Raw genomic sequence first — 26,550 nt, 5'->3', positions numbered from 1 at the left:
TTTCCTCTGATTTGAAGGTTCTGTTGTGTTCCTTTATGAAGGATGAGTGGAGCTGCTCAGCCTCCTCCTCTCCGCCCACCAACGATTACAGCCTTCCAACTCGCCTTCTTTTCACCCTCGGTCTGCTGTAGTTCTGTCACTAATATTCTGGTGTTCTCTCTCTCGCGCTCTCTCTTCTCTAAAATCAGGCATACAGTGCGAGTGTGAAGATCTGGCCAACTCCAGCAGCATATTAAATGAGTCTTCATAATCCTCCAGCCTGGGGATGAGAGCGAGCGAGCAGGATGGAAGGAGTCTCCTCCTTCGGGTTGTGATGGAGCAGGATTGGCTGGGCGAGCCACGCTGCAGTAGAATATAAATGCAGGGGTTTTTCAGGAAAAGGGGGAGAGGGGAGCTTCAAAGGAGCAGGCTGCAGTCGAGGGTGAATACAGGAACAACCGGTGTGGGAATATTGAAGGACGAAAAGGAGTGGAAAATGTTCAGGCGTGCCAAAATGTATGTAATTAAAGTGATAAATCAAATGAAGTATGAGTTCCACGAGCCAAGATCCCAGCCCTTGTTCAGAGAAGTAACTGAAGGAAACATACAGTAGCAGATATTAATGTCGTCCATCTCGCGGTCGATGCCAGGAATTATGTAACAACTCGTGACTTAACTGAAGTGTCCTTTTCCCCTTCAGGTATATGGGACCTCTCCAAGAATGCCTTCCGACAAAGACCAACCTCCAGAGAGTGTCAGAGGTAGGAGCGTAAAGCAGAGTCAGTACCTAGTGGTCAGTACTGATGGTCCGTGCTCTGAATGTCTGACACTAACCAATTTGACCATCTAAATATACCGCAGACCACGTGAAGGGGACAAATGTATTTTTGCCAAAGGTATGTCCCAGTTCCAAAGCAGCCACCAAACATTTCTGCAGGGATAGATTTGGTCGATTATTTACTCTTTGCATTAACACGAGTTACATTTACAGCGACTGTAAAAACAACTCCTATGTTGCGCCTCTGTTGCTGTCAGTAGGTGTATTCGTTGCTACATGAAGTTGAGAAAATGATGATGCTGTGCGGCTGTCAGTCAAAGCCGAAAGGTGGATCAATTGGCAAATAATTTGTGAGCTTTTGGTGCATGTCAGACATAATTACCGCATTGCAGATACAAAGACTTCAATCTTTTACAAGTATAAAGTATTTCAGAGTGCAGCGTCTTACAGTGATTCATCAAATACTTTCAAGCCTACACAAAGGCAGAAAGGGACCCTGTAATGTCATTTATCTTCAGACATCTAGCATCAGAGGGAGAGGAGGGGCAGTGAGCGATACAAAAGAAAAGAAAAAGGCACAGTGCGTTCCAGACAAACACTTTTTCTCGGATGCTTTAGATGAATTTTTCTTGATCAAATCCTTATTCCGTATCCTTATTTAAGTCATATTTGCCAAAGCACTTCAATAGGAAACTGTATGTCTTTGAGATTATTATTTTTTGCCTATACCGCTCTAATTATTTTTTTTAATATGTGTCTCTATGTTCATATAGAGTTAAAAAGCAATACACCTCCATTCACTACCTAAAGCTAATCACCACACATAATGAAACAATTAGAAGCTCATTCAAAGACCCATACATCACTACGCTGTTACTTTCAATGCAATAATCTGTCTCGAGTCCCCAAAGCATCACATGCTCTTCATTCAGCTGTGTAGGCGTACGTTTAGATTCTAGTCCCTTTTGATTTCCATTATGTCCGAGGCTTCACTAAGTGCAGTTACACAACGGCCATGTGTCATGAAAGGGAAATAGAAACCTCTTACAGATTTGTATTAAAAAGCTTGAAGATGAACACCTGGACATATAAATATGGACCCTGCGCAGCTTTTCTGAGAATAAAATGGGCCAGCTACAGATGGTGCGTCAAGCTGTGGTGAAACAAACTGGTCTAAAGTGTTCCTTTCATAATAACACACAGTTGAGAGGATAACATCAAAAGGCAAGGACAAGGACAGAAGCCAGCACATCTTTTGTCCGATGTTGTGAGCAGTAATACTAAATCAAGACCAACAACAAAATGATGCTCTTACCTTTCTGCACTCAAAATCACTGAAGATCTCCGAGTCGTCGTCCAGGCTATCTCCTGAGCTCTCGAGCAACAGACCCACCCCATCATCCAGGATCTCCTCTGCAACCAAAATAACAGTCATGCATAAAAACATTTTCTTTGAAATAAGATAAATGCATCTTTAACAACCACTGAGAAATATTGTCCCTGCTATGTCATTCATGTTATGATTGAAAACCTTTATGTTACACTTGAGATTCACTCCACTTGCAACATTTAAACTGGTGTCACACTAGGGACACTAACGAAAAAACAATGAAAAAGAAAGATTGAAAGCTTGAGAACTGGCAACTTTTACTGGCCAGCTGGGTTGGTAAACATGACCATAATGTGAGAAATTGGTGAGTAAGGGGATACAAAAATGTGGGATGAACTAGTTTGTAATGTCTTGGTTTTGATGATGCTTCTCACCTTGACTCTGGGAGAAGATGTCCGTGTAGAGATCCTCCTCTGCATCTGAGCGGCGCGGCGGCAGGTAGCAGAGCTGTCGGCGCTCCACAGAAGGCAGGGTGTTTACTGTCAGAGCCAGCGAGGCCTGAGAGAAAGCTGCCTTCATGTCGGAGAAGTTGAGACTGTGGGATTCCTTTCCATTCAGCTGCAGTATTTCATCCCCTGCATTAAGACCTGCAAAGTGGGAACACAATGAGCTTGGATTCAAATGAATGCCTGTCACACATCGATGCACCAAGTGAAGTGAGTATATCCTTTCCCTAGTATGTGATTGTAACATCAATCCATATGATTTCAAGCATTGATTAACATGCCATTATAGTCATCATTAACAGAAAGAGATATTTCTTACTAAATATAAATACTAGTTTGGAGACAATGACCATAAGGTGTATTATCTTTGCCTTTCAGACCAACTCATTTGAATACCCTGAAGCGTCAAATGCTGAGAAACTGCACATTTGTCACTTCCTGCAGCCCAGCCTCCCTGCATGCATTCTGCTTGGACTCTGACCAACTCCAGCATGATATTTTGACATCACTCATCCACGCAGTCTAACTTCACAGCAGGGGTATCGATGTGAAGCATCTGTGGCGAGGTGCATTCAGCGCCATCCTTCACAAGCCAGTGAGAGGCAGTGTGGTTATTATTACAGTAATCATTACCCTTGAGAACAGCTGTGTTCTCTGAGGCCTCCGCTGCCTATTTCAAAACACGGCTAATGCATTTCTAAAGAGATGCCGTGAACACGTCTTGACCTTGGTATGAGAGAAATGCTGTGTTTTGAAAACATAGGAAACAAACTGAAATATTGCCCAGTGCAGGCCAGATTCTTTTTTTCAACTCGTCGGTTCACTGAGACAAATTGATTGTTTTTGGAGGGAGTTAATTTTAAATAAATGAAGGGTAATGAACCTTTTGCGAAGGCCAATCCTCCCGCCTTCACATCAGTGATGTAGAGCTGTTGTACTTCGTCCTCCTCCACCACTGAAATGGAGAAACCTGGAGGAGGGAAAGGCAGAAGCAGAGAGGCGAGAGAGAGAGAGAGAGTGAAAAGGGGGACTCTTATATAAAACACATCAGAGGGATTTGTGCAGTACAAATGGGAATGGGAGAAAAAAAAACATACAGGTTGTGTATGTCAAAGAAAAGCAATTATTTCGCTGAAAACAACACAATATGACATTTCGGACATTGGGTCATCTTAACTGAAAACAAAAATCATACTATAAAATACAGTACGAATGTAAAACACTGAATCGTTTAAATGGTTCCTACCGTATCCAATCATGCAGGATTCATCTCTGTCAAACTGGATTACTTTCGTAATTTTGGAGCAGAGCTCAATTTCTTTGTAAAGCTGTGAAGAACAAAAAGAGTTATATAAGTCGTGAGACATCGACTTATTTGATTAATATTCTCGTGGGATGGTTATTGTCAGCATGCAAATAGTGTATTCTTAGAAAAGCTCTTTGCAGATACTTTATGCAAGATAGTCTGTGACATGTCATGAATACAAGATAGCAGTCACTGCAGACCTGATTATCAAAGGCTCTCCAAAAATACATCTATGTTTGAGTACATGGTCGTCCAAGGCAGGGATTCCTCCAGAGGATACAAATAAAAAGTCTATTAATAATTCACAACAAAAGGATGGTCTGTGGTTTTCTCCATGTTATGATTCCCTACACATCTAATACAATATTAGTTTTACCCTTAACATCTTGAAAAGTGTGTCAAAGGAGGTAGACAAAGATCATGTTTGAGCAGACAGTTACATACCAAGTCACACACGTCCTCTTCTGGTTTGGGGATGTAGAATTGCACTTGGTTTTCAATCAGGAACTTGAGTCGCAAGTAATGCTTGGTGGGATCGAGGTGGTGAGCCTGTGGGATGAGGAGAGACAGTTTAAAAAAAGTCGAATAACTTGTTATTGTTACACAAAGCATAGTATTGTTGCGATGAGATCTCAGCCTTATATTTTTCTTGTCAATTTACAACAGTATCAATGACCGCTCATGGTTGCATTGATTGACCATTGGGGAAAACCTATTTTAATATCAGTTTTAAACATGGTTTTAAACCATCATGAATGTTGCAGTCCATATGTTGGCTATTATCATGTTCAAAAACACTGGATATGTCTATTTAAATGATGTCATGAGAGTCCAGACATACTTTTAAATGTCTTCTCGTATTTCATAGTACTGCTAAATATTTGTCATACGGACATTACTGGATAGAATGTACCACATTACCTTGCAGATGGTTTCTAGAACGCACAGTGCTGACTCCCCTGGCTGGATGATGGTCAGCACAGGCTGGTCATTTGGCAGACACACCCAGGAGGGGGTGAGGTGGTCCGGGACCCAGATGTCACTTTCTGTGCTCGGCGGCGGAAGGCGCGATGTTCCGTCCTCACTTTTCTTTAAACAGAAACATCAGAAAGGCTTATTTGGTGTGGGAATAAGTCAAACATACTTGTAAAATACTCAAGCAAATGTTGGGATAAAATGTGTTTACATAGTTAGTTGTATTGGTCATCTCAAAAGCAGCATAAGGCGCGTTCACACCAAGTACTTTTCCCACAAAGGTTCCTGAGAACTACGATTTAGTTGCGTTCACACCAAAAAGTCCCAGGAACTAAATTAGTTCATGAGAACCTTTTTTACCCCATTTTCAGTCCCTGCTAGAGAGCAGGGACTTTCGTGGGAGAAAAAGGTTCCTATGTCTGATTGGCTGGGCGGAATGCAAACCACGCCCCGTGAAACTCCAAAAATGTTTTGTGAAGCCGCCATTTTATTATCCTCGCATTAGCATTATTAGCATTATTAGCATTAGCCCAGTGCACAAACGCAGAGAGACTAACTTATGGCAACACAAAATAAAACATGCGTTCTGGCGATTTACTCGGCAGTCCCCAATTCCGGCCGGGGACTCCGGGTGGCAGTATACGCCGTGAGGTTGTTTGCGGCCTGCCAGTAAACCCAAAGCAGAAGAAGAAAAAGTGACGTCAGCGGCTTCATTTGCCTAACGGCCCGTCCACACAGCGGCGTGCGTTGAAGCTTCCAACGCTTCTGCCCATTCACTTTGAATGGGGTGACGTCACTTTTAGCCGAACTGCATTTTGGGAAGCGACGTGGAGCGTTGCTGGCGTTGTGGCTTTAAAAGTTGAGCAATGTTCAACTTTTGACGCCTCGACGGAGGCGTCAGCCAATGAAATCCCGTTTATGCAAATCTGCCAGTACAAGCGCTAGCCAATCAAACCGCGTGTATGCTGGGAGAGACTATGCAGGTCATTTCCTCATATTCAAAAAAATGGAGGGAAAATTCATTATAGCGGTAGTGAATCACCCGATGCTGAATGATCAGTCTCTGTTCAGTAGTCAATTCTCCCACAGTACTTCCAATCTAGGCAGCTACAGTCAGAACACCCACAGAGCCGTATCAATGCAGCCTCTGAAACACTGAGGACTAATATTTCATTGACGTCAGTGTTCCCACTCATGTTTGACCTACACCTCGCTGTGAAGTGTATGCATACAGAAAACGATTCCTCCTTACTGTGTGTTCCTTGGAAGGATCGACATACACGCCATCTACAGACTTTTTCGCTGGCTCCTCGCCATCAGTAAAGACCTGCTGGGACAGAAAAAGAGGGGAAGGGGTCATAACTCAAGCAGAGCAGTGGAGGATAAATGCTTGAAAAACAGGCAAAAAGATAACCTTTTTAAAGGTCAAGGCAGGTATATTGATCGCTTTGAAACATGAAAATAACTGTAAAATATCGCAGACCTGGTTGATGCTTGGATGGGCTTTAGTTTTTTTCTTTGAGGTGGTGTCCAGACCCCACAGGGAGGAGAACCTGCTCTTGCGCTTGCTGCAGGAACGAGACATGGCCTGCGTTCTCCGTCTCACTCCGTTCTCTGCGCGAGCCGCCACCTGCAAACAGCATGAAGTCGTAGTCACATAACAATTAGATCAAAGCAAGTGTCGACAACTATCTGTTTTCCCTCATGTCAGAACACAGTTTGCAAAATGCTATGGCAAGTATGGCAAGCATTCATTTTTACACAACATTTTCTGAACAACATAATTATTTAAAAAGGAACATAGAACAACAAATAATCATCTTTAAAAAAGTAAATCAATAAAATAATAATGATGAAGTATAGCACATATGCCTAAAGTGGTATTGGCTAGCAGTAGGTTTTCCATGAGCAATAATACTTTTTAACAGGAAGCATTACACCAGACTGTCTCTGTAAATTATAATGTTTTTTAAACTGACTTATTGGGTTAAATGAATGAGGAAAAGGGGCCCACATGGATCTCAGCATGATGAAGACTTATAACGGGTACAAAGCTGTCATGTGTATTTCACACATGAGCACTTAAATCATGCAGATTTGTACTCAACTTGGCATTTCTAGGCTACTCGTTTATGAAGAAGCAAAAGTCAAATATGCTAAATTAGGCAGCAAAGCCCCAGTTGATGTAGGAGTGTGTATGCTGGAAACATAACCTCTGCACTCATTCTGTCTTTTTTGGTTTTGTCAACTTCTTTGCGCCCCGTTTAGACATAGTGCTGATACAAGTATAACTCGTAGTAGAAAATAAAGGAGAGGGTTTAAGAGTCACAAGATTGAAAAAGAGGAGAGCTGTAAAGCCTCTTTTGTTTGATATCCCATCCTTATTATCTTGCAGCTCTAACGCCCACCAGCTCCACAACACTGCTTTGGTGGTAACTCAGTGATCTGCAAACATGTCTCTAGAAATCCAATATCTCTCTTCCTATACTTCCAGTGTTTTTAGCCGTGGAGCACACAACCTCAGTGGGAGGCTAAAACTGAACTAAAACTTCACAAATAGGTGTCCTGGCCTGCATGAGACCTAGGCCCTAGAATAACACTGCTTTTAGTTTCAGGAATCAATTTCCCTGCCAGTCACCTTGTGTGCTTAGAGGTGACGCTCTGTATTTTGAGGGATATGCAGTATCTAAGGAATTTCTAAATATAAGGAAAATACAGAGAGATCAACCTACTTCTGAAGTGACAGCCTTGGTTGGTGCTGCTAAATTATACTTCTGCTACTAATTATTCACTGATTTCAAGTAAAAATGTGTGTAGGCTCCAGCTAAATGTGTTTATAGTTAAATTGATGTAAACCTAAGATGTCAAGAAAGAGCGCATAAGCTCTAAAGCTTAGTAAATGTAATAAAATGCACAATGTCTGTATAGTGTATAAATGACTACTGGACCTACTTTACCTCATGTAGATAAAAGTCTAGAATTGAACTTGTAAATCAGTTTGGATAAAAGCTTTAGCAAAATAAAATGATGATGTAATGTATAGAGGGCTTCCCATTTCTCCCATTACCGCCATTATGTCTTATGGCAGTACTTGTACTTTAACTGTTTGTGAATCAGAGAGATAGAGATATTTTACCAGTGCATGGAAGGATGAGACAGAGAATATTCCCAGCCGGCCCATTGCCAGCTTGGTGGGGCGAGAAGCAACGGCCAGGAGGCGTTTTGGGTTGGGCAGCTCTCCGCCCTGCAGGCTGGCCAGGTAGCACCTGAAGCGGAAGAGATCCATGTGAAACTGCTCCAGGTTCTGCTCCCACAGGAAGATCTGCAGAGAGGAACAACACAGCAGAACACCAGGTTAATGGTTTGTCTTGTTTGTCAACTTCAGACCAAGATGGAGCATCTCCTCTCCTCCCCAGGAGCTCTGTTACCACTCTGCAAGTGTTACCAACCTGCACTCTCTGATCCTAATGGATGGATGTTTACTGGGGCAGTAGAGCAGGACATTGTGATTATTCACTGAGCCATCCCTACCCAGTCACGGTCCTGTTCTGGAGTTTGGAAGAGGCGGCCAGTAGCACGGCGGTGCCAAGTAGCCCAGAGACGGGAAATAAACAATACTGTGCATTCCACTGGCAGATAGAGGCTGGGAGCGTTTGAGCTTTCTAAGGAGCAGACCTATATCCATTCAATTCTGCACAATGTGAAACCTGACACTGCCAAACAGAACCGCTCCATCCAAGCACTACCTAACCGACCAAACAAAGGCCATTTTATCTCCCTTCTCTGTAAACAGACATATCAAAAGGACAATATGAGCTTTCCAATTAATTGAAAGAATGGCAGGCTATCAACTGGTGCCAACTGCAGGCCGTGTTTCAAAAACAAAAAGCAATATGGTGGCCAATAGGTGGTCAGCATCATCAGCCGTCTCTAGCAGATGATCCCCACAAACCTCTCTCTGCATCTCTGTCATGTCCTGTTTTATAGCATCAGAATAACTGATACTGGATACTATTGAGATACTAGTTTCATGTGATACCTATAATTAAATAGTACATAACACCAACAGGTTATTTAAATATTAATAAAGTTATTGTCACTAGAGCTGTGCAGAGTATGAGGAAAACATCTCAGTGCTGCAGTTTAAAGTTGAAAAAGGAGCAGATCTCCTGCTCTTTAAAAGTTTAAAAGTCAAAAGTCAACATTTCAGTGCAGCTGCAGGAGGTTGATGACTAGAGCCCTTGTGTTGATATAATACTTTAGTTTTTCTATTTTTGAAGTAAATCAAGGTGAGGCTTGACTGTGACCTTTTTATCAATGCCTCTTGGCTTGTTAACTTGCTCAGTTCAGAAACGTTTTAAATCCAATTAAACTGTCACAGCTGTGGTGAAAATCATTCCAACACAAGCTATACTTTTATCCTGATTTTTGAAAAAATTATAAATGAAATATAAACACATTTTAATACAATTGATGAGGAGATGTGTTTTCACATTTGACAAGCCATACAGATTCTATCTTATATATTGTTACGATATTTTTGTGAAATTATGCAAGCACAGGTGAAGTGCTGCCTTACTGTATGCGAGACGCGGCTCAGTGAGAAAAGAGAAAAGCTACCTGATCCAGGATTGTCTTCCTCTTCTTGGTGTCAGTAACGGGCAGGACAGCTGCATGTCACCCATCTTCTTCATCTTCTCGTCCATATCTATCTTCTGCTCGAGCTTCTTGATCTCTGCGCGCAGCAGGCGCACCGTGTCCTCTCTGTGGTGCTGCCGGGCGACAGCAGTGGCACACGCCGAGTGGATGGCTGTGATCCAGTTCTCCAGCTCCGTCTGGCTGCACGTCTGCGTGGGGGTCAGACAGGGAAAGGTCAGAGGTTAAACAGCAACTGCTCCCGCCATTCAATATAAAAAGCCCTTTATTTAGTTTTCCTGTACTAATTCAGATCTAATTATAATAGCATTCCCAGATGCAATTTAATCATCCTCTTACCTGAAACAGGAAAGCGTCTCCCAGGGAGTTGCTGAGACAGAACACAAAGTCCTTTTTGGGATGCTCTGGTACCGCCTGGACAATGCTGTTCTCCACCCAGATTGCATGCTTGGGAATACTGTTGTTGTCGATGCCTGACCGCCCATCAGTCTCATAGAAGAACAGAGTGCAACCTAGAAAACAAAAACAATCCATTTTGTATTTAATATATCACTTGACAGCACTTGCTGGCCCCAGTCTCTAGAAAAGATTGAAAATACTGATTATTATTATTTTCTTTATAGAGCCATATTTGCACAAGCAATTTAATTCTGCTCTCCAGTGGCCAACATTAAGAAGTGCAGCATGGCTGACTTATCAGCAAGGGAGGTTTCATGATCATTAAGAGTTATTATCTAATGTCCAGCTCAGTAAAGTGGCATCATATTTAATAAAGAGGTTTACATCATGCTTAAATTGAAGCTTTGTTTAATAAGAAACTATAAACTGAATTTAGATTAGATTTTAAGTATTGCTGCATGAGTATGTATGATAGCAAAATAATAAACATCAAAAGCATTCCAAGCTGTATCAATACTGATATTATGGAATGGCATGCAAATGTTATGGACACATTGAGGGCACTACAAACCTTTCAGAGACACCCAGTAACTCTTCCACTTGCGCCTCGTGGCTGACTCTACTTTCTTGTTCTTCTTGTGCACGAGGAAGTTCTTGACGGCGAGCCTGCCAGCTTTGCGCACCATCCCCTGGGCCACACTGAGCAACACGTCTGACTGGTAGGCGGAGCTCATGGTGCTCTGCTCGTCACTCAGGGCTGACCCCGCCTCCTCCAAGCTCTCCGTCTGGCAGGAGCTCATCTCCAGTTCTTGACGAAAGTTCTCGTACACGACCTGAACACACTCACTGGCCCCGCCGCCGCTGCTGCTGCCGCTGTCGCTGCCGGCGAACATGCTCCTGCCTGCCGCCGAGCACATGGAGAAGGAGGCCGACATGGTCTTGTAGCGTCTGGACTGGTGCTCTGCCTCCGCCGTCACCCCGTCAATGCCGCTGTCCTCGTACTCGCTGCCCTCCCCGGCTGTGACATCCTGCGACGTTGCAGAAGCACCAGACAGGTGAGACAGCATTGCAACCACGTTTTCTTCATAACTAAGAATGGAACCTGTTAACAACTCCTGCCCTCTCCTACCCACATGGCCAAAGACCTGGAAGATGAAGTGGGCTACACCGAGCTCGGTATCTCCATCTGGTCACATGACCTAATCATGCGCTCCAGAGCCCCATTCTCTAGGGCCCACGGTGCCCCGCAGTGACAGGTCCACCGTACACATTTTACTGTTCCACCGTGGGCCTCCCCTTATTATCATGACAAAGGCTGAGGCATTTCAAAGGGGGGAGTGACTTTAAGCTTTAACCACCCCCCCCTCCCCACTACCTCCCGTCATCGCGGACTCTTCTCCCAAGAAAAACAACAGTTTCATCAGGAAACAACACATCGGTCCCCTGACATGAGCTTCAGTTTGAAACTTAATCTATTTCAGCAGCTTATTATCTGAAAACTGAATGCAGCAGAGGAAACCCTCAGACACAATGAGAGGAAAAAAAATGTACGAGGGGAGCCGTCTTTTTAGTGATGCCACCAGACTACATTTATATTCTGCACAGCTTTCCATACTCTATCCAAGGAGCATAAAGGAGCCATGACACTGCTTTAATAGTTCAAGTTCCTGACACTTGAAACATGAAAACATGCTTTATATTTTCATGGATGGGGCATGGAATTGGTTATTTTATCTATTAATTCTGCAAGACAATATTTGGGCATAATAGTTGTTCAAAATAACAGCACAATGTGAAACTGCTTTTCATCTTACCTGTATAGTCTGCGCTCTCCTGCCTTGCATACTGGCACACATGGCAGCTTGGTGGCTGCTGAGGCCTTCGGAAAGGCAGTGGGAACGCCTGCAGGGGAGGGTGTATGCACTGTAGGTGTTCCCTTCTTCCTCAGATGGGGAGATCATCTTATCATCATCGCCCTCCCTGATGGCCCTGTTGGCGCCGTGCCACTTGGCATAGCGGCCGTGGGGTTGCCTACGAGTGGAGCTCTTCTGGCTGTACAGCTCATCCAGGGAGTTGGCCCTGTCAGCGGAGTCTGTGGGGCTGGACTGCAGGTGTCCTTTGCAGTCAGTAAAGTCCCTCTCGCTGGCTGGGTCTATGATCTCCTCTGTGCTGGTCAGGTGCTCCTGGCTGAGGTCAGAGAGGGAAAACTCCAGGCTGTCTTCTCGCCACATGTCTGCAGACTTAGACCTCTTCTTCTTGAAGCTTACCGTCTCATTGGAGCAGTCCCGTGTTTTCTGAAGGTACGTTACCTCGCCCATGTACTCGTCTTTGTCCTGCACCTCCTCTGCAGTGGGGCCAGGAAGGGTTACGTGCATTGTATTCATGTGCACCGAAGGATTGGTCAGGTCGTTGTGAAAGGACACAGGTCGCAGGTTCATTGCCACGCGGTCCACCCAAATTGGACTTCCAAAGTCTGGGAGGATATTCGTCTCATTGAAGGGCTCCAGGCCATGGTCAGCTAGGGATTGTGGGATACTGGGGGTGCTACTTGAGCGTGTACTCGTTTCAGAGTTCCTGTGCTCTATTTTCCCTGATGAAGCATGCCGAGAGCGTCTGGACTGCTTATTGGAGATACGAAGAGATCGAGACATGTGCTTACGTGACAAATAGCCATGTTCGTTACCGTAGAGGGCATGGTCCCCGTTCTGGCTCTCAACATTTCCCATAATTCAGAGGCTAAACAGAAGTGAAAATACAGGTTAAGTTAACTCCAAAGGAACATAAAGCCAATGCAGGAACATGATTTTATGTCTGTTCAGAATGATTTGTGTGTATGTCAAATGACAGAATTGTGTCTGAATGTTAACCTACCTGCAGGATCGTATTGATTTTTCCGGCATTTTGTTTATCACTGGAGCATCAGACAGTTTGCTTGATCAGCTGCTGGTAAGCTCTAAACAAAAGAAGAAAAAAGAAGAAGTTCAGATGAGAAATAATATCAAACTTGTGCCTTTGATGCAGAGTTTGAATATTGGCTCGATCTTTGGCCAGTAGTCAATCAGGTTGAATGCAAAGTTAGAGCTATTAGTTTTTTTCCACCAGGAGCCCTCTATACATTTATAGAGCATAATCCATAGGACATAACTTTATCAAGATTACCTCAATAACAACATATAAAGCAAGATGAAGATATTATCAGTTAAATCAGAGCAAGGTTAAAGGTCCCATGTCATGGCCATTTCTACTGATCATAATTCTATTGTTGAGGTCTACTAGAATAGATTTATATTGTGCAATTTTCCAAAATCACATTGGTTTCTCATTCAGCATCTCTGTATAGTATGTGTATTCACTCTCTGTCCTAAACGGCTTGTTGGAGCTCCTGCCCCCCCTCCCTGTGAGCCCAGTGGCCGTCTGAGAGACAGCGATACCCAGCACACACACACACACACACACACAACACACACACACACACACACACACACACACACACACACACACACTACACACACACACACCACACAACACACACACACACACACACACACACACACACACACACACACACTACACACACACCACACACACACACACACACCACACACACACACACACACACACCACACACACACACACACACACAACACACACACACACACACACACACACAACACACACACACACACACACACACACACCCACACACACACACACACACACACACACACACACCACACACACACACACACACACACACACACACACAGAGAGAGCCTGGCTGGGAGTTTGTGTGTGTGCTCACACACCAAATCACAGCCTTGCTGCGTCCCGCCGTCTCAGGGAGGAGAAATCGGCGGAGCTGCAGCTGAGAAAAGATTGTGTGTGTGAGGAAGTCCGGATTGGTCCATTTGGACCAATCCGGACTTAACCTAACGGCTCCGCGGACGTAACGTAATGGCTCCACGGATTGGTCCATTTGGGTATGGGCACGTCACTGTACCAAGGAAGAAAACAATGGAAAAAGAGAAATCTCCAACAAGTTGTTCTGGGCAGCACAGACAGGTCTTTTACGTGTTAGAGTTTTACTCACTACAGGGTGTACTTTAAGGGTTTGTGACTTTGCAGACCGTTTACATGCAGAAAGGGGAGTGTGAGGGATTCCATGAGCGGTTTGCGCCGGCCTGTGCCTTTACCTTGGACTTCTAATAGACCTGCTCGGGTCTTGATAGATTGAGTGGGGAAGTTCATGAGATCTTTCTAGAGGGTTATCAAGAATAACTTTTATCCAATGACCTTTTCCCTCTCTGTCTGTGTCTGTGTATTCTCTTGTTCCGATTAACCCAGCCAAATCTTTTTTTTTTCTTGTTTTGTATCTATATCTACGCCGGGATCCGGAGTCGAGGCTGATCCTCTTGCTGTAGTCCTGTGTCTTGGATCCTCTATCCTGAGTTCTGGATTAAGTCGTGGACGTTCGGGTCATGGCTGAACCTGTCTCTGCGGTCCTGCCTTGGGTCTCGTCATGCTGCTTCCCTGATGGCTTCCACAGGATTGTAGCTGACGACATCCTCGTGGATTCATCTTCTTATTACAGACACATGCATTTCCTAATATTCGGTCTATATGCTGTCAAATGTATTATCTCTTCGATTTACACACGGCATCTATTGCACGTCTGTCCGTCCTAGTAGAGGGATCCCTCCTCTGTTGCTCTCCCTGAGGTTTCTCCCATTTTTTCCCCTTTAAACTGTGGGTTTTTCTCTGGAAGTTTTTCCTTGTACGATGTGAGGGTCTAAGGATAGAGGGTGTCGTTTTTCTCATACTGATATTCTGAACAATCTGTGCTGTTGTATTTGCTGTAAAGTGTCTCGACTGTAGGCTATTTTTATTTTATGTACAGCACTTTGGCTCGACCAAAAATAGTTTATAAATGTGCTATATAAATAAAACTTGATTTGATTTGAGAAAAACCTTCATAACACACAAGGGGACGGGTAATAACTGGAAAAGCAGGACATGGGACCTTTAAGCATTCATCAACTGTAACTTAGATGAGGACTAAAGAAGCCACCTCCCTAATAAAGAAGGAACAATATAATTTCATCATTGCAGGACCAAGAGTGTATGAAGGAACACATATGCCTTCAATTATTATTGTACTTTTATTTCCATAACCCCATGTATTTCTACTATGTTAGTGTCACTCACAACCAGAAAAAAGGGCCAGTTTTTGTCAAGCTTGAAAGACACTACTCTCACAGGGGAATGATCCATTCAGCCCCTTTCAACATGCACAGGCGTTGTGTGAAGTGAAGGGGACGTAATGAAAGTATGAGCACTGTTTGTGACAGCCTGAGTGAACATGAGTTATTCAGGGCTGGCGCTGAATCACACAGTCTATGTAATGTTGTTGTTGTCTTTTCTCAAGAACTACCACTTGCATTAAAGGCAACTGGAAGCAGGAGGTAGGGGGATAACAGATTTTCACCATAATGCACATTTGGACTCCATTTACTTGCCTTTAGGCTGGACAGCCTGCTCCAAAATGCTATGCCTGGGACCATTAACAGATGGGACAGAAGATTAACATTGTGGCTGTTGTTCCTGCTGATGTGTGTTCCCCTCCTTGTAGGATGGACCCTTTGGGGGGGTCAGTGTTTGTGCATGTGTAGCCTCTGCAGATGAGTGGGAGCCAAACCCTCTGCTAGTGCATGCACTCAGGCTTACTGTGAAGAGGGGCGTTACGTAAACTGGAGCTGACCCCGTTTCTCTACCTTGTGTTTCTCCCTTTCCCCTCTTCATTCTGCTCACTCATCATCACTGTTACTGCAATGCACAATGTTCCATGATGGAAGATTTGTTTTTCATATAACCCTGCAGTTTATTTCCTGTTTCATTCAATCCTCTTTGGTATACAAATAGAGGAGGAGGAACAGGACTATGAAATGCCACTGCACTCATTACATGAAATTGGATTCATATAGGGAAACAAACATGCTTTAAAAAAATGCTAGCACAAACATTATACCCAGGGCTACTTTAGACTTGTTTATACTCTTTCCCACACAGTACCCTTCATTTTTGTATGTGTATAAGGTTAAAGTTGAATGGCTCTGCAGATGTCATCCCTGGAGAGGAACAAAATGTCCAATGTGTTTTTGCCATGATTGTCACTGAGGCCTACATGGTTTCATAAAACTGTTAATACAATAAAATACAGCCCTAAGAGGATATTTTTGACAGGCCAACATTCAGTATTTATGGATGTAATGGCTATTTATAGGGGAGCTTTAATATGTTGCTATGCTGGATTTGCTGATGTTCTCAATGGTTTACATTTTGATTTGAAGTCAAATTGACCAGACTAGGGGGCTCGAGTAGCAGATGTGTTTTCCTGTTACAGTTTAGGTACTTACTGTGAACCAACCTTGGATTTTACAGCACAACCCCATTTGTTCAGCCCTGAAATTAAGTGAGTGGCACAATGAACACTATTTAATACATTCAAATGGCTGATTAATTCTGAAACACTGTTTGAGTGCAACAAAACTCATATTACTGTGACTACGCAAAGTCGGTCCTTTACGTTTTTCACTCAAGGGCAGTCCAATGGAAATAAGCAGCAAATCCACAGGAAACTTAAGATCGACAAGACTTGGCAAACTACCAGAAGATCATCATTAGATCGAGGTAACAAAAGGAAGATAACAGTCCTCAGTCAAATATTTTTTTAGTTGGATCCATGATCGATCAGCAAGCTCAATATGCCTTTTTCCACACAGAAACACAAATTCCTTCTGAGCTTATTGATTTGCACGAAAGGTTTTAAGATATAATGAACACAGATATTTCAGAGAAGCTCTTAATAATACAAGTGTACGAATGAATAAGCATGCATCTTCTACATTTTGAAATACAGATATTTGACGGCATTAGTGTTACCAGAATATCTGAATACAATATAACATGAAATATGTAAACACGATATTCTCTTAAGCTTCAATACTGCTGGAGCACAACATCCATCACAAGCTCTTTATTAATACATGAGAAGAGATGCCAGGGTTTGAAAATATGTTGTAACACCCAATCCAGAGGAACAGCCTGTGCGTCCTATGAGAAATACCTGCTAAAACACGTTAGTAAGTCAGTGTCCCTGTCTTGTATTGGTACCATCGTCCTTAAAACTGCTAAACAAACACAGAAAATAACATTTAAACTGGAAAATGCTGCCATTAAATGGACAAAGCAGTGCCTAAGAACATGGGTAATTTCCAGCAGGCTGCTTCAGGACAGCAGACGTTTCAGAGGATTCATTTGTTACAGGCCCTTAATGAAATACATAACCACAGGAGATTCCAGCCACCCACAGATCACAAAGAAGAATTGTTTTATTGTGCCTCAAAAATAGCAACACAACAGCTTCAGGGAAAAATACAGAATTTCCCCACCGCTAACACCACTTAGGAAGCTGCAAACGGCTATTACATAAAAACCATCACGCTGCTTTTAAATGAGCAACTGCACAAACACACTACATTAAATCCAGTTCTCATTAAGACAATTATGGTATAGCGCTTTCATTTTATTTTCACTTTCCAGAGTGTGATAACAAGAAAATGGGTACCACTTTACAATAAGACTACCCTTATAAAAAGGGTTTACGAATAGTTTATAATTAATTTATTAATTAGGTTGTGAACACTTTATAAATCATTAATACGCTTTTATAAGACATGAGATAAACAGGGCAACTGTGACCGGTTGCTTGCCAAATAGTGAGCCCATATGTATCTGTACAGCTAAGCCTCATTAATAAATGGGAATGTGTTTTACACTTTACAACAAGGCTCCCTTTTGGCAACTATAAATGTTAGTAACTCGTAAATAAATGGTCAAAGAGATGCCAAGAAACATCAAGATGGAAGTGGGGGGGAAATCAACTTGATGAACAACAGATGCCAAGGATGTTGGCTGATGAAGAAGACGAAGTAAGCTAGTGCCAATATAAGGCTTAGTCATCTTGCCAAATAGTAAGCCTGTGTTGATGTATGACAACTATGTTAGAACTGGTTTATAAATGGTTCTTAATGATTAATAAAGTGTTTACAACCTAATTTTATGAATCCTTTACAAGGGTAGTCTTATTTTAAAGTGGTACCAGAAAATGCTACTATGTATTTAATTCCATACAAGATACTTTTTCCTTTCCCTAGAATCCCTTTGATTCTTTCAGTTAGAATGCATGTTTTTTATTCAAAACTTTAGGAGATTCATTACCTAGCCCTTGAGCTGTGATATGCAGGTGAATACAATGTTAAGTTACTGTTACAACAAGTCCTCTAACTCATACGACCAAATGGGCCGATTGTTCAGGCCCTTATTACGACGAAATATGTTGTTTGTTCAAGCGCTTAATACGTCCTATAATTACGTTTGAAAGTTTTCGCCCTCTAGTGCTCCCGTTGAATGCAAACGTTACAGATGGTCGTTTATTCGTAAATAACCCTCTCTGTAAAATCCTAAATTGTAGGATAGTTTGGCCATTAAAACGCTTTTTGATTAGATTTCTAGCGAGAAGCGTATATTGTACTTTTAGAATCCACGTCCAGTCGATATGTAGGATCTATAGTTTGATAGATATTACTTAGATGATTTGAGGTATGCGGCAGCCTCCATGTAAAGTTACGGGTTGAAAACAGTATTTCCGGTCTCAACGTTTTCATAATAAAACCAATGATTAAATGATTTAACAGTGATATCTGCAGTACTCATCAACTAAAAAACATCAGTTTATCCTTGCATGCCGGGATATGGTGTTTATATGATATGAAATCGGAAAAAGATTTTTTTTAAATAAAATACTTTATTCCGTGTGTTCTTGCTTTTCTCTTTGAAAGTCATCACATAACGGCATTGTAATACACGGTTCGGCTGCATTAAATATTACATATCTGCCGTAGATATGTATTTATAGAGCCCTGATCAGAAGACCTTTTGACAAACTGTAAGAAATGCCGCCAAAACTGAAAACGTGACGTGGACCATAAATATATTAGAGATTAAACAACATCTTCAATTTCTTTTCACACAATACGTCTCCTTGCAGTATCAACACTAATTCGGCTGACTTTTATATTTGATCCAATTGGTAGATAGGCTATATTTACACCATAACGGTGCACAGCTGATAAAGGGATTTTTTTGTAGTTTTTAAAGATATTATTTACTACCTTTCCAACTCGTCATGCAGTTGACTGTTACAGGTCTATACAGGTTCATGGTACAATGCATACACTTCACATTGAGAGACTGAAACTGTATTTTCTTTTACCGTTCTGTTTTAATTTCACAATAAAGTTAATAGTCATATTATATTTGATATTATGTTTTATTAACTACACCACCGTTTTTTTAACCCGCACCGCCTAGTGGTTAAAGCACGTTATTGAATGTTGTTGTTGAATACGTTTTATTTGATGAAAACATTTAAATATTAAGAGTAGCCTACTTACAAAATTGGGGGAAAGTAGAAGGCATGATAGAAATATAGAATAGAAAATATCAAGAAGATACTGTAGTGATCTCTACAATAAAACAGTTTAGTGCAGGACGTCCAAAGATATTAACAGGAGGATGTGCAAAACAGACAAACTAATAAGGCTTTATTTAAATAAATAAGAAAAAAACGTTGGGGTTATCCACAGATAAATATGAAGTCTGACAAAGTACTTAACGTCCAATATATTGCATAGTTTATTTTGGCACTTGACAATCACCTTCCCTGAATTTGACTCAGGTGTAACTAAAGTCTGATTTAAGGGTTGTTTATATTTCACATCATTAATCAGAATCTGCAAAGTAACTAATATAAATGTAGTGGAGTACAAATACCAGGTTAACCTCTGAATTGTAGTGGAGTAGAACAAAGTAGTCCATGCTGCTGTAACAAAAACATTTCCCAACTTGGGATCAATAAAGTATATATTATCTTATCTTAAGATGATCGATGGCTTCTGCCATATTTGCAAAATATGCCTCTGAACCTTGACAAGTGCATGTTTCAGGTTTACCAATGAACAACAGGAGGGGTCACAGACATAAGACCAGCTGTTAAATAAAGCTCTTCTGACCTTAGGAGTCATGTGGGTATTAATTCACCCATTTATTAATTATGTTTTAAATTTGATAACACCACTGTGTTTGGTATCCCCTAAACCTCCAGGGTGTACACAGTTTAATACTGGCAACTTCTAATTGTGGGAAATACGAAAACGTATTATAAAGAGACGTGCCATAGAACATGTTGCGAAACACACAATAGCCAGCATGTGTAGTTCTGGGGGGAGTTTTGGGAAGTCTACCGTGGTTCCATTCCATTTCATAGAGCTGTGACGCTCAGCGTAACCTTGTCGCACTGCCACTCCAACATCCAATCACAGGGCCTGATGACTAATCACAGGGTTTGTAAAGCATGGCGGATGTTTTAGTCCCAAACGATAGCTGGGGATTCTGGGTAGTGTAGTGTCTTCGGAAACTGTAGTGTCTAAACTCCGAAAAAACCATTTGTTTCTCTGAATCGAAGGTTAAAAAGACAAAAGCATTGTACACAATTTAAACCAATCAATATTGTGTAATTAACAAGGATAAACTGATGTTTTTTAGTGGATGAGTAATGCAGATATCACTGTGTAATCATTTGACAGTGAGGGGAATACATCCGGTTTTATTATGAAAACTGACCGGAGACCGGAAAAACTGTTTTCACCCACGCTAACTTTACATGGAAGCTGCCGCATATACACGTTATCCTGTCGAGACCTCAAATCATCTTCGTAATATCTATCAAACTATAGATCCTACACATCGACTGGACGTGGATTCTAAGAGTACAATATACACTTCTCGCTAGAAATCGAATCAAAAAGCATTTTAATGGCCAAACTATTCCACAATTTAGGATTTTCCAGAGAGGGTTATTTGTAAATAAACGTCCCTCCGGAGCGTTTGCAATCAACGGGCCGGGAGCATGTTGTTTCTTAAACCAATGGTTCCCAACCTGGGGGGCCAAAGATCGTAGGGGGGGAGCCAGGCCTCAGATGATTTGAGGCCAAATATCATATTTAGACTTTTTTTAATATATAATTGTAACACAATACATGATTGTCACTAAAAGCCTTGTCTCTACATTACAATAAAATATAAAAAATAATTGATCTATTAATTTTTATAAAAATTCAAGTTGTATAATTTTTTCTTTAATAGAAATGTTTCTTCTGCCCGTAAAGTGTCCAAACCAGGCTTTTCTGGATAAGCGCATTTTTAAAACATAGTCATTGTCCATGCCGGTTTCAATTGGATTATTTGTCACAGTTGCTCCGATCAGATTGATCTCCTCCATTTTGTAGTTTATTTACGACTTTTGAATCCACATCGGCAAAATCCGGCTTACTTTGAGCATGTGTTTTAAACAGTTTAATCCCTTTGTGAATTGTTTCCACTTGCGCCGTCCTTTAATTTCTTCATACAGCGGGAATCCAAATGAATTAATCCTGAGTAACCATCAAAGTCACTCCAATAGTGCTCCTTAATTACGCTTTCATCCTCCTTTAACAAAATACTTCACATTCATCCAGTTTGTGACAGTAGTTGTAGCATTTTTGAGACTTTTAAACTCTAATTACCGCTGTTGCCCCCCCCCGCCGTGCGTGTGTGTGGGAGGGGGGGGGGGGGGGTGGCGCAACTTCCAACAGGAGTCATTTGAGGGGGCTCTTGGGAAAAAAGGTTGGGAACCCCTGTCTTACACGACCACTAGAGCACCTCTAGTGGTCGTGTAAGAAACAACATACACTTTAAAACGCGTCTCTGGGTCGTAATAAGGGCATGAACAATCGGCCTATATGGTCGTTTTTTGTAGGAGGACAGGCTGTACTGTTAATAGGCTGCTGTATTACAAGTCATGGAACCTGATTTATATTTCTTCTATTCTCAAATGTTACAAATGGGAGGTTTTAGGTTTGGCTTTGTTGCGAGTGGGCAAACTAGGATTCGTGGTAAAACAGACACATATTTAATTCTGCATGAAAGTAACATAAATACATTTGTATCTGCTGAACTCTATTTCCCAGCAATGTCGCTTATGTCTGAATGTTTTGGGAGAGTCGAGCTCATAATTTCATGTGCTGTGGGATTTTGTCATCTCTGAAATATGCGACAGGTAGAATTATGCTCCTATTGTTATTAATAACTACTTAAAAGCCCAGCTTATATTTGACAAATACTTGGGCCTGTTGGAACATGAACAAGGGAAAACTGTCCAAACCTCCACCTGCTCTTCTTCTCCCCAAGGACAAAAATGTCAAGTCACTTGTATTATTTGAGGAAATGGTGAAAATTCTTACCCTACGGCCAAAGTTGACTGATGGACTTTCACAACAAAGTATAAACTCCAGGCAGTGTGAAACAGCTGGTCACACATTCCTATACTCATGAGCTCCATGAACATACACCAGATAGATCTGGAGTTAGCAGAATGTATTCCCCTGCATAGCCCATTAAAAGCAGATAAATGTTTCAACAGAAGATACAAACACATTTATTTTAATCAGGACTCAATCTGATTTGGACTTATACTATGCTAATGACATTCCTGTCATTTGACCCAACCACACCGGTGAAAGGCAAGAATGCTTTGGGTCGACTAGTTACAAGCTCCAACACAAAACCCTGAAATCTGAACACTCCAGTCTCTAGAGATAATAACACAGGTAGTCGTACAGGAGGAGGGGGGGGGGGGGGGGGGTTACCATTGAAAGACTGCACTCAAAACAGCTCACATTTCCCTGCTGATATTAAGTCATATCCCTCTGTTCAAATGGGAGTACCATGGATGTTACCAATGGTTGTGACTCATGTACTGATTCCGGATGTGCTCAACTGTATTTAAGATTATTAAAGGCTAGAGGGAGAATTAGCAACAACAAAAGATAGTGAAAAACATCCGCAACAGTGTTATTTGGGATGTTGATGAACAAAATAAGTACTTTCCATCTCCTGCCTTGATTTAAAAGCTCAACTGAAGACTGCATACCATTGTCATGTAGCCAGAGTATTTGTTTGACTTGTAGCTGTAGCCCTAGAAACCCTGAATAGAAAACAGCTGGAAAAGGAGGCTTTCAGTGATAATGCAAGCAGTTTGACTCGTCTTGGAATAGCTTGGTGCCAAGTTGTGGCACAGAATGCACCAGGAAGCAATGGACTACTACAGTCTTTTCCAAAAATGATCTGTAGGGACTAAAACTGGAACAGGTATATTAATATGGTCCAGCAATTGCTAAAATGGACAATTTTCCACAACTACTCTGGCTAACAATTGCATTGACTTAGTAGCAGGTGAAGTAACATTATATAAAGAACAACATGTTTAAGCAACAACAAGAGCACACAACAATAACCCAAACCACACAGTCATTTTCATTTGCTGCAGAATTGATTTCACGTTTCAGTGGAGGGCGGAAAAAGCTGGTGCTGTGAAACCTGTCTGACCCCGTCTTGAGAGGCTCAGGTGGTTGTTTGTTATAGAAATTGGTTATTGGAAGAGAGCAACCTTTAGAAGGATGTCAGCACACATCAGGTACAATGGCCAAGTATACAGCTGGTGTGAGAACTAGCAAGACAGCAGCAACCATTGATTAAAGTGGATGCTGCATTTAGACTGTTAATGCAAACCAAGCTAAGAAATATATCTTTTTTTTTTACAACATGAATAGTAAATTAGCACTCCATTAACATTATACAAAATTGAGTAGGGTCATATTTGAGCTACTCTGAACAGCAAATTAGGATGTGGTGCTCCAAGATGGCAGTCACACCAAGACAAGGGTTTGGAGGGAAGAGGCATTAGCCGCTTTCACACCAAGTACTTTGCCGTACTTAGTTCCCAGCACTTAGTACCCCCATGGAACTAAGGCTGCAGCCACACGAGGACAAAAACGGCCGTTTGCATTACTGTTTAGTGTCATATAGACCGTTCGGCCACACGAGGACGACCGCATACGGCACTAAACGACTGAGGAAACGATAACGGGTCCCAAGGTGGATAGAACGGCATACGCAACGCTCTGGGGGGTCAAACATAAATATGTTTATTTTTACTGTCGGCCGGGTCACTCATTACTGGATCAGCTGCTGCATGAAACAGACACTGACGCTGTCCAAAGAGAGGGAGGAAAAAGAGAGGCTCCATGTATTTTTATTATTATATTATATAGAGTCATTATTCATTTGTTTTAAAGCTCAATAAAGAACAAAGAAGACCTTTGTCCGGCACTTTTATAATTTTGTCGGAAGATTTAAACTTTAATACACGTTGACTGGCGAAAAACTCTGCCCGGTTCCCTCGGCCCCCACCGCGGAGAATAAACAGAAGGGCAACCATGACAACCATGCTTCTTCGCTGCTTTTGTGGAGGAAGTTACAGCGCCACGTACAGGCTCCTGCATATGTACTGCAGCTTCTCCAGCGGTTGGAGCTAAACGGAGCGGTCTCGTGTGGGCAGACACTATACAGATAACTATTGCGTGTGGACGGAAGCTTGTTTGCGATTGCGTTTGCGTTAATCCTATGCGTTTAGACGTTTTTGTCCTCGTGTGGCTGCAGCCTAAGAGCCGATCGCGTTCACATCGGAAGAAGTTCCCTGAGGGAAGATTAGGCAAATGAAGCCGCTGACGTCACTTCTTCTTCTGCTTTGGGTTTACTGGCAGGCCGCAAACAACTGGCTTCAGTAGAAGCTGCTGAGACTCCCAGCAGCAGATCGGCCGATAGTCACTCTGTGCCGATCGATCGGTGCTCTCTAAAAATGCCGGTCGCGAGAGCCGATCGCATGACGTAAAATGATGACGTAAAATACATGACACTTTTCTCTGTGCGTGGCAAAACAAGCTCGCCAAAATGGCTTCAACAGTCTGGCATTATTTTAAGGTGTCCGAAAATGACAATAAAATAGCGGTATGCAACGTGTGTGAGGCAGAAATCCTGCAGCTCCACCTGTTGTGACGGACCGGTGAGCGGAGCAGAACACACACTAAGAGTTAGACCTCTGGAACAAGCTAAACTAGTTATAAATATATTTATTCTTCACTGTCGGGTCACTCATTACTGGATCAGTGAAGTGCATGAGATCTCTGACATGCTGTCAGGAGAGAGAGAGGGGGAGAGGAAAAGAGAGTGCTTCCGCTCATTTCTACCGTGTTACTATCCAAAGTTAATGTAAACTTGAATAATGTACTTCATTTGAATATAATAATTATGTTGGTTGTTGTTTGTGGAAGCACCAGTGAATGAGCCCCATTAACTGAGTTTACTCGATCGGATCGGCCTATACTGATTCCGGCGATCGGCCCCAAAATTGGCGATCGGAGCATCCCTACCCTATCCCTACATTGCTGATGTGTTTCGCCAACAACAACAACAACAACGGCAGATCACAGGGTTGCTTTCGTGCTCCAGACGCTACTGACCATGCTACAGATGTTAGTGCAAAATCTACAGCTCCTCTACCACAACGATCAGCAACAAGTGGACATGGAGAACTACATGAACTACATGTTGCTAAATCCACCGCAGAGAATAAACATAAGGGCAACCAGGAAACCATGCTTGGGGGGTCTTCTTCGCTGCTTTTGGTGTATTTTGTGGCGGAAGTACAGCGCCACCTACAGGCCCGGCATATGTACTACAGCGTCTCCAGCGATCTTGTGTGGACGGACACGTTTCTTGAGCCGATTCCGTGTGGACGGAAGACTTTTTTTTCGACTAAGGTTCGTTTTCGTCTCTGTTACGTCTCCGTGTAAACGTGGCCCAATAGTGTAAACCCAAAACTTGAACAAAGTGACCTATTGGAATAGAATTAGCTGAAACTGTATTGTGGCAATTAAATAAACTAAATTATTCTTATTCAAGTTCACTAAACAAAATGTCTGTAAAGGATGGTACTGCAGTGTTTTTCTATCTTATGGGTTGCAAAATAAGCCCTAATTGTGAAAAAAGTATTCAAACAATACCTACGGTCTGAACTTAAAAAAGAAGAAGTTATATTCTTTGTAATAAGACTGCGGGCACTGATTTTGGAGCCCATTTTCTAGCAACAGCTGGTGTTGTTTTTGTTTTCTCTAGACTAGAGCACCACTGTATGCAGACTCAGGTCACTGCTTATGGTGGTCTTTAAGCTGTATATGGGGTTTTTCTGTACAGCAGATGCTGCAAGTTTTGTTGGTTTAACAAGTCCTTTGTCCACTCTATAGGTTTAGAATGATTTATACACTTCTATGGCCACTGGTTCAACTAAATTCACTAAAAAGGTTAATTTTATATAGTATACATACTGTATCATGATTGCCTAAATAACAGTTAAACTGTGTCCTTTTTTCTATTGGGTCAGAAGACAAGATTGTGTGCCAGTCTTCTTTCATCTCTGTCATCAATACCAGCTATTTACTTGTTTAGAGGGTCACAACCAAGGTGCTACCAAACACTTCCTGTTTACAGACTTTTAGCTCCTCATTGACAACCTTTGAAGTCCTTAAAGAGCCGTTAATTGGAAGTATGCGTGAGCCACCGGCCATTG

The 26,550-nt window shown here is 42.1% G+C and overlaps 1 protein-coding gene across 1 annotated transcript in view; it reads right to left on the bottom strand.

Annotated features, from left to right (window-relative positions):
- Positions 1 to 26,550, bottom strand: part of LOC117540368 (T-lymphoma invasion and metastasis-inducing protein 1-like) — a 40,595-nt gene that overhangs the window by 9,930 nt on the left and 4,115 nt on the right. The window contains 15 exon segments of the mRNA XM_034207005.1: positions 2,073 to 2,170; positions 2,522 to 2,734; positions 3,477 to 3,563; positions 3,840 to 3,921; positions 4,344 to 4,448; positions 4,821 to 4,988; positions 6,127 to 6,201; positions 6,358 to 6,504; positions 8,011 to 8,196; positions 9,495 to 9,536; positions 9,539 to 9,721; positions 9,870 to 10,042; positions 10,501 to 10,957; positions 11,744 to 12,665; positions 12,801 to 12,882. Of these exon segments, the coding sequence (XP_034062896.1) occupies positions 2,073 to 2,170; positions 2,522 to 2,734; positions 3,477 to 3,563; positions 3,840 to 3,921; positions 4,344 to 4,448; positions 4,821 to 4,988; positions 6,127 to 6,201; positions 6,358 to 6,504; positions 8,011 to 8,196; positions 9,495 to 9,536; positions 9,539 to 9,721; positions 9,870 to 10,042; positions 10,501 to 10,957; positions 11,744 to 12,655 (2,928 nt within the window). The 5' untranslated portion in view covers positions 12,656 to 12,665; positions 12,801 to 12,882.

The sequence above is a fragment of the Gymnodraco acuticeps genome, unplaced genomic scaffold, assembly GCF_902827175.1.
Source record: "Gymnodraco acuticeps unplaced genomic scaffold, fGymAcu1.1, whole genome shotgun sequence".
NCBI lineage: Eukaryota > Metazoa > Chordata > Actinopteri > Perciformes > Bathydraconidae > Gymnodraco > Gymnodraco acuticeps.
The sequence above is the reverse complement of the archived record's forward strand: the minus strand, read 5'-3'. Positions and strand labels throughout refer to the sequence as shown.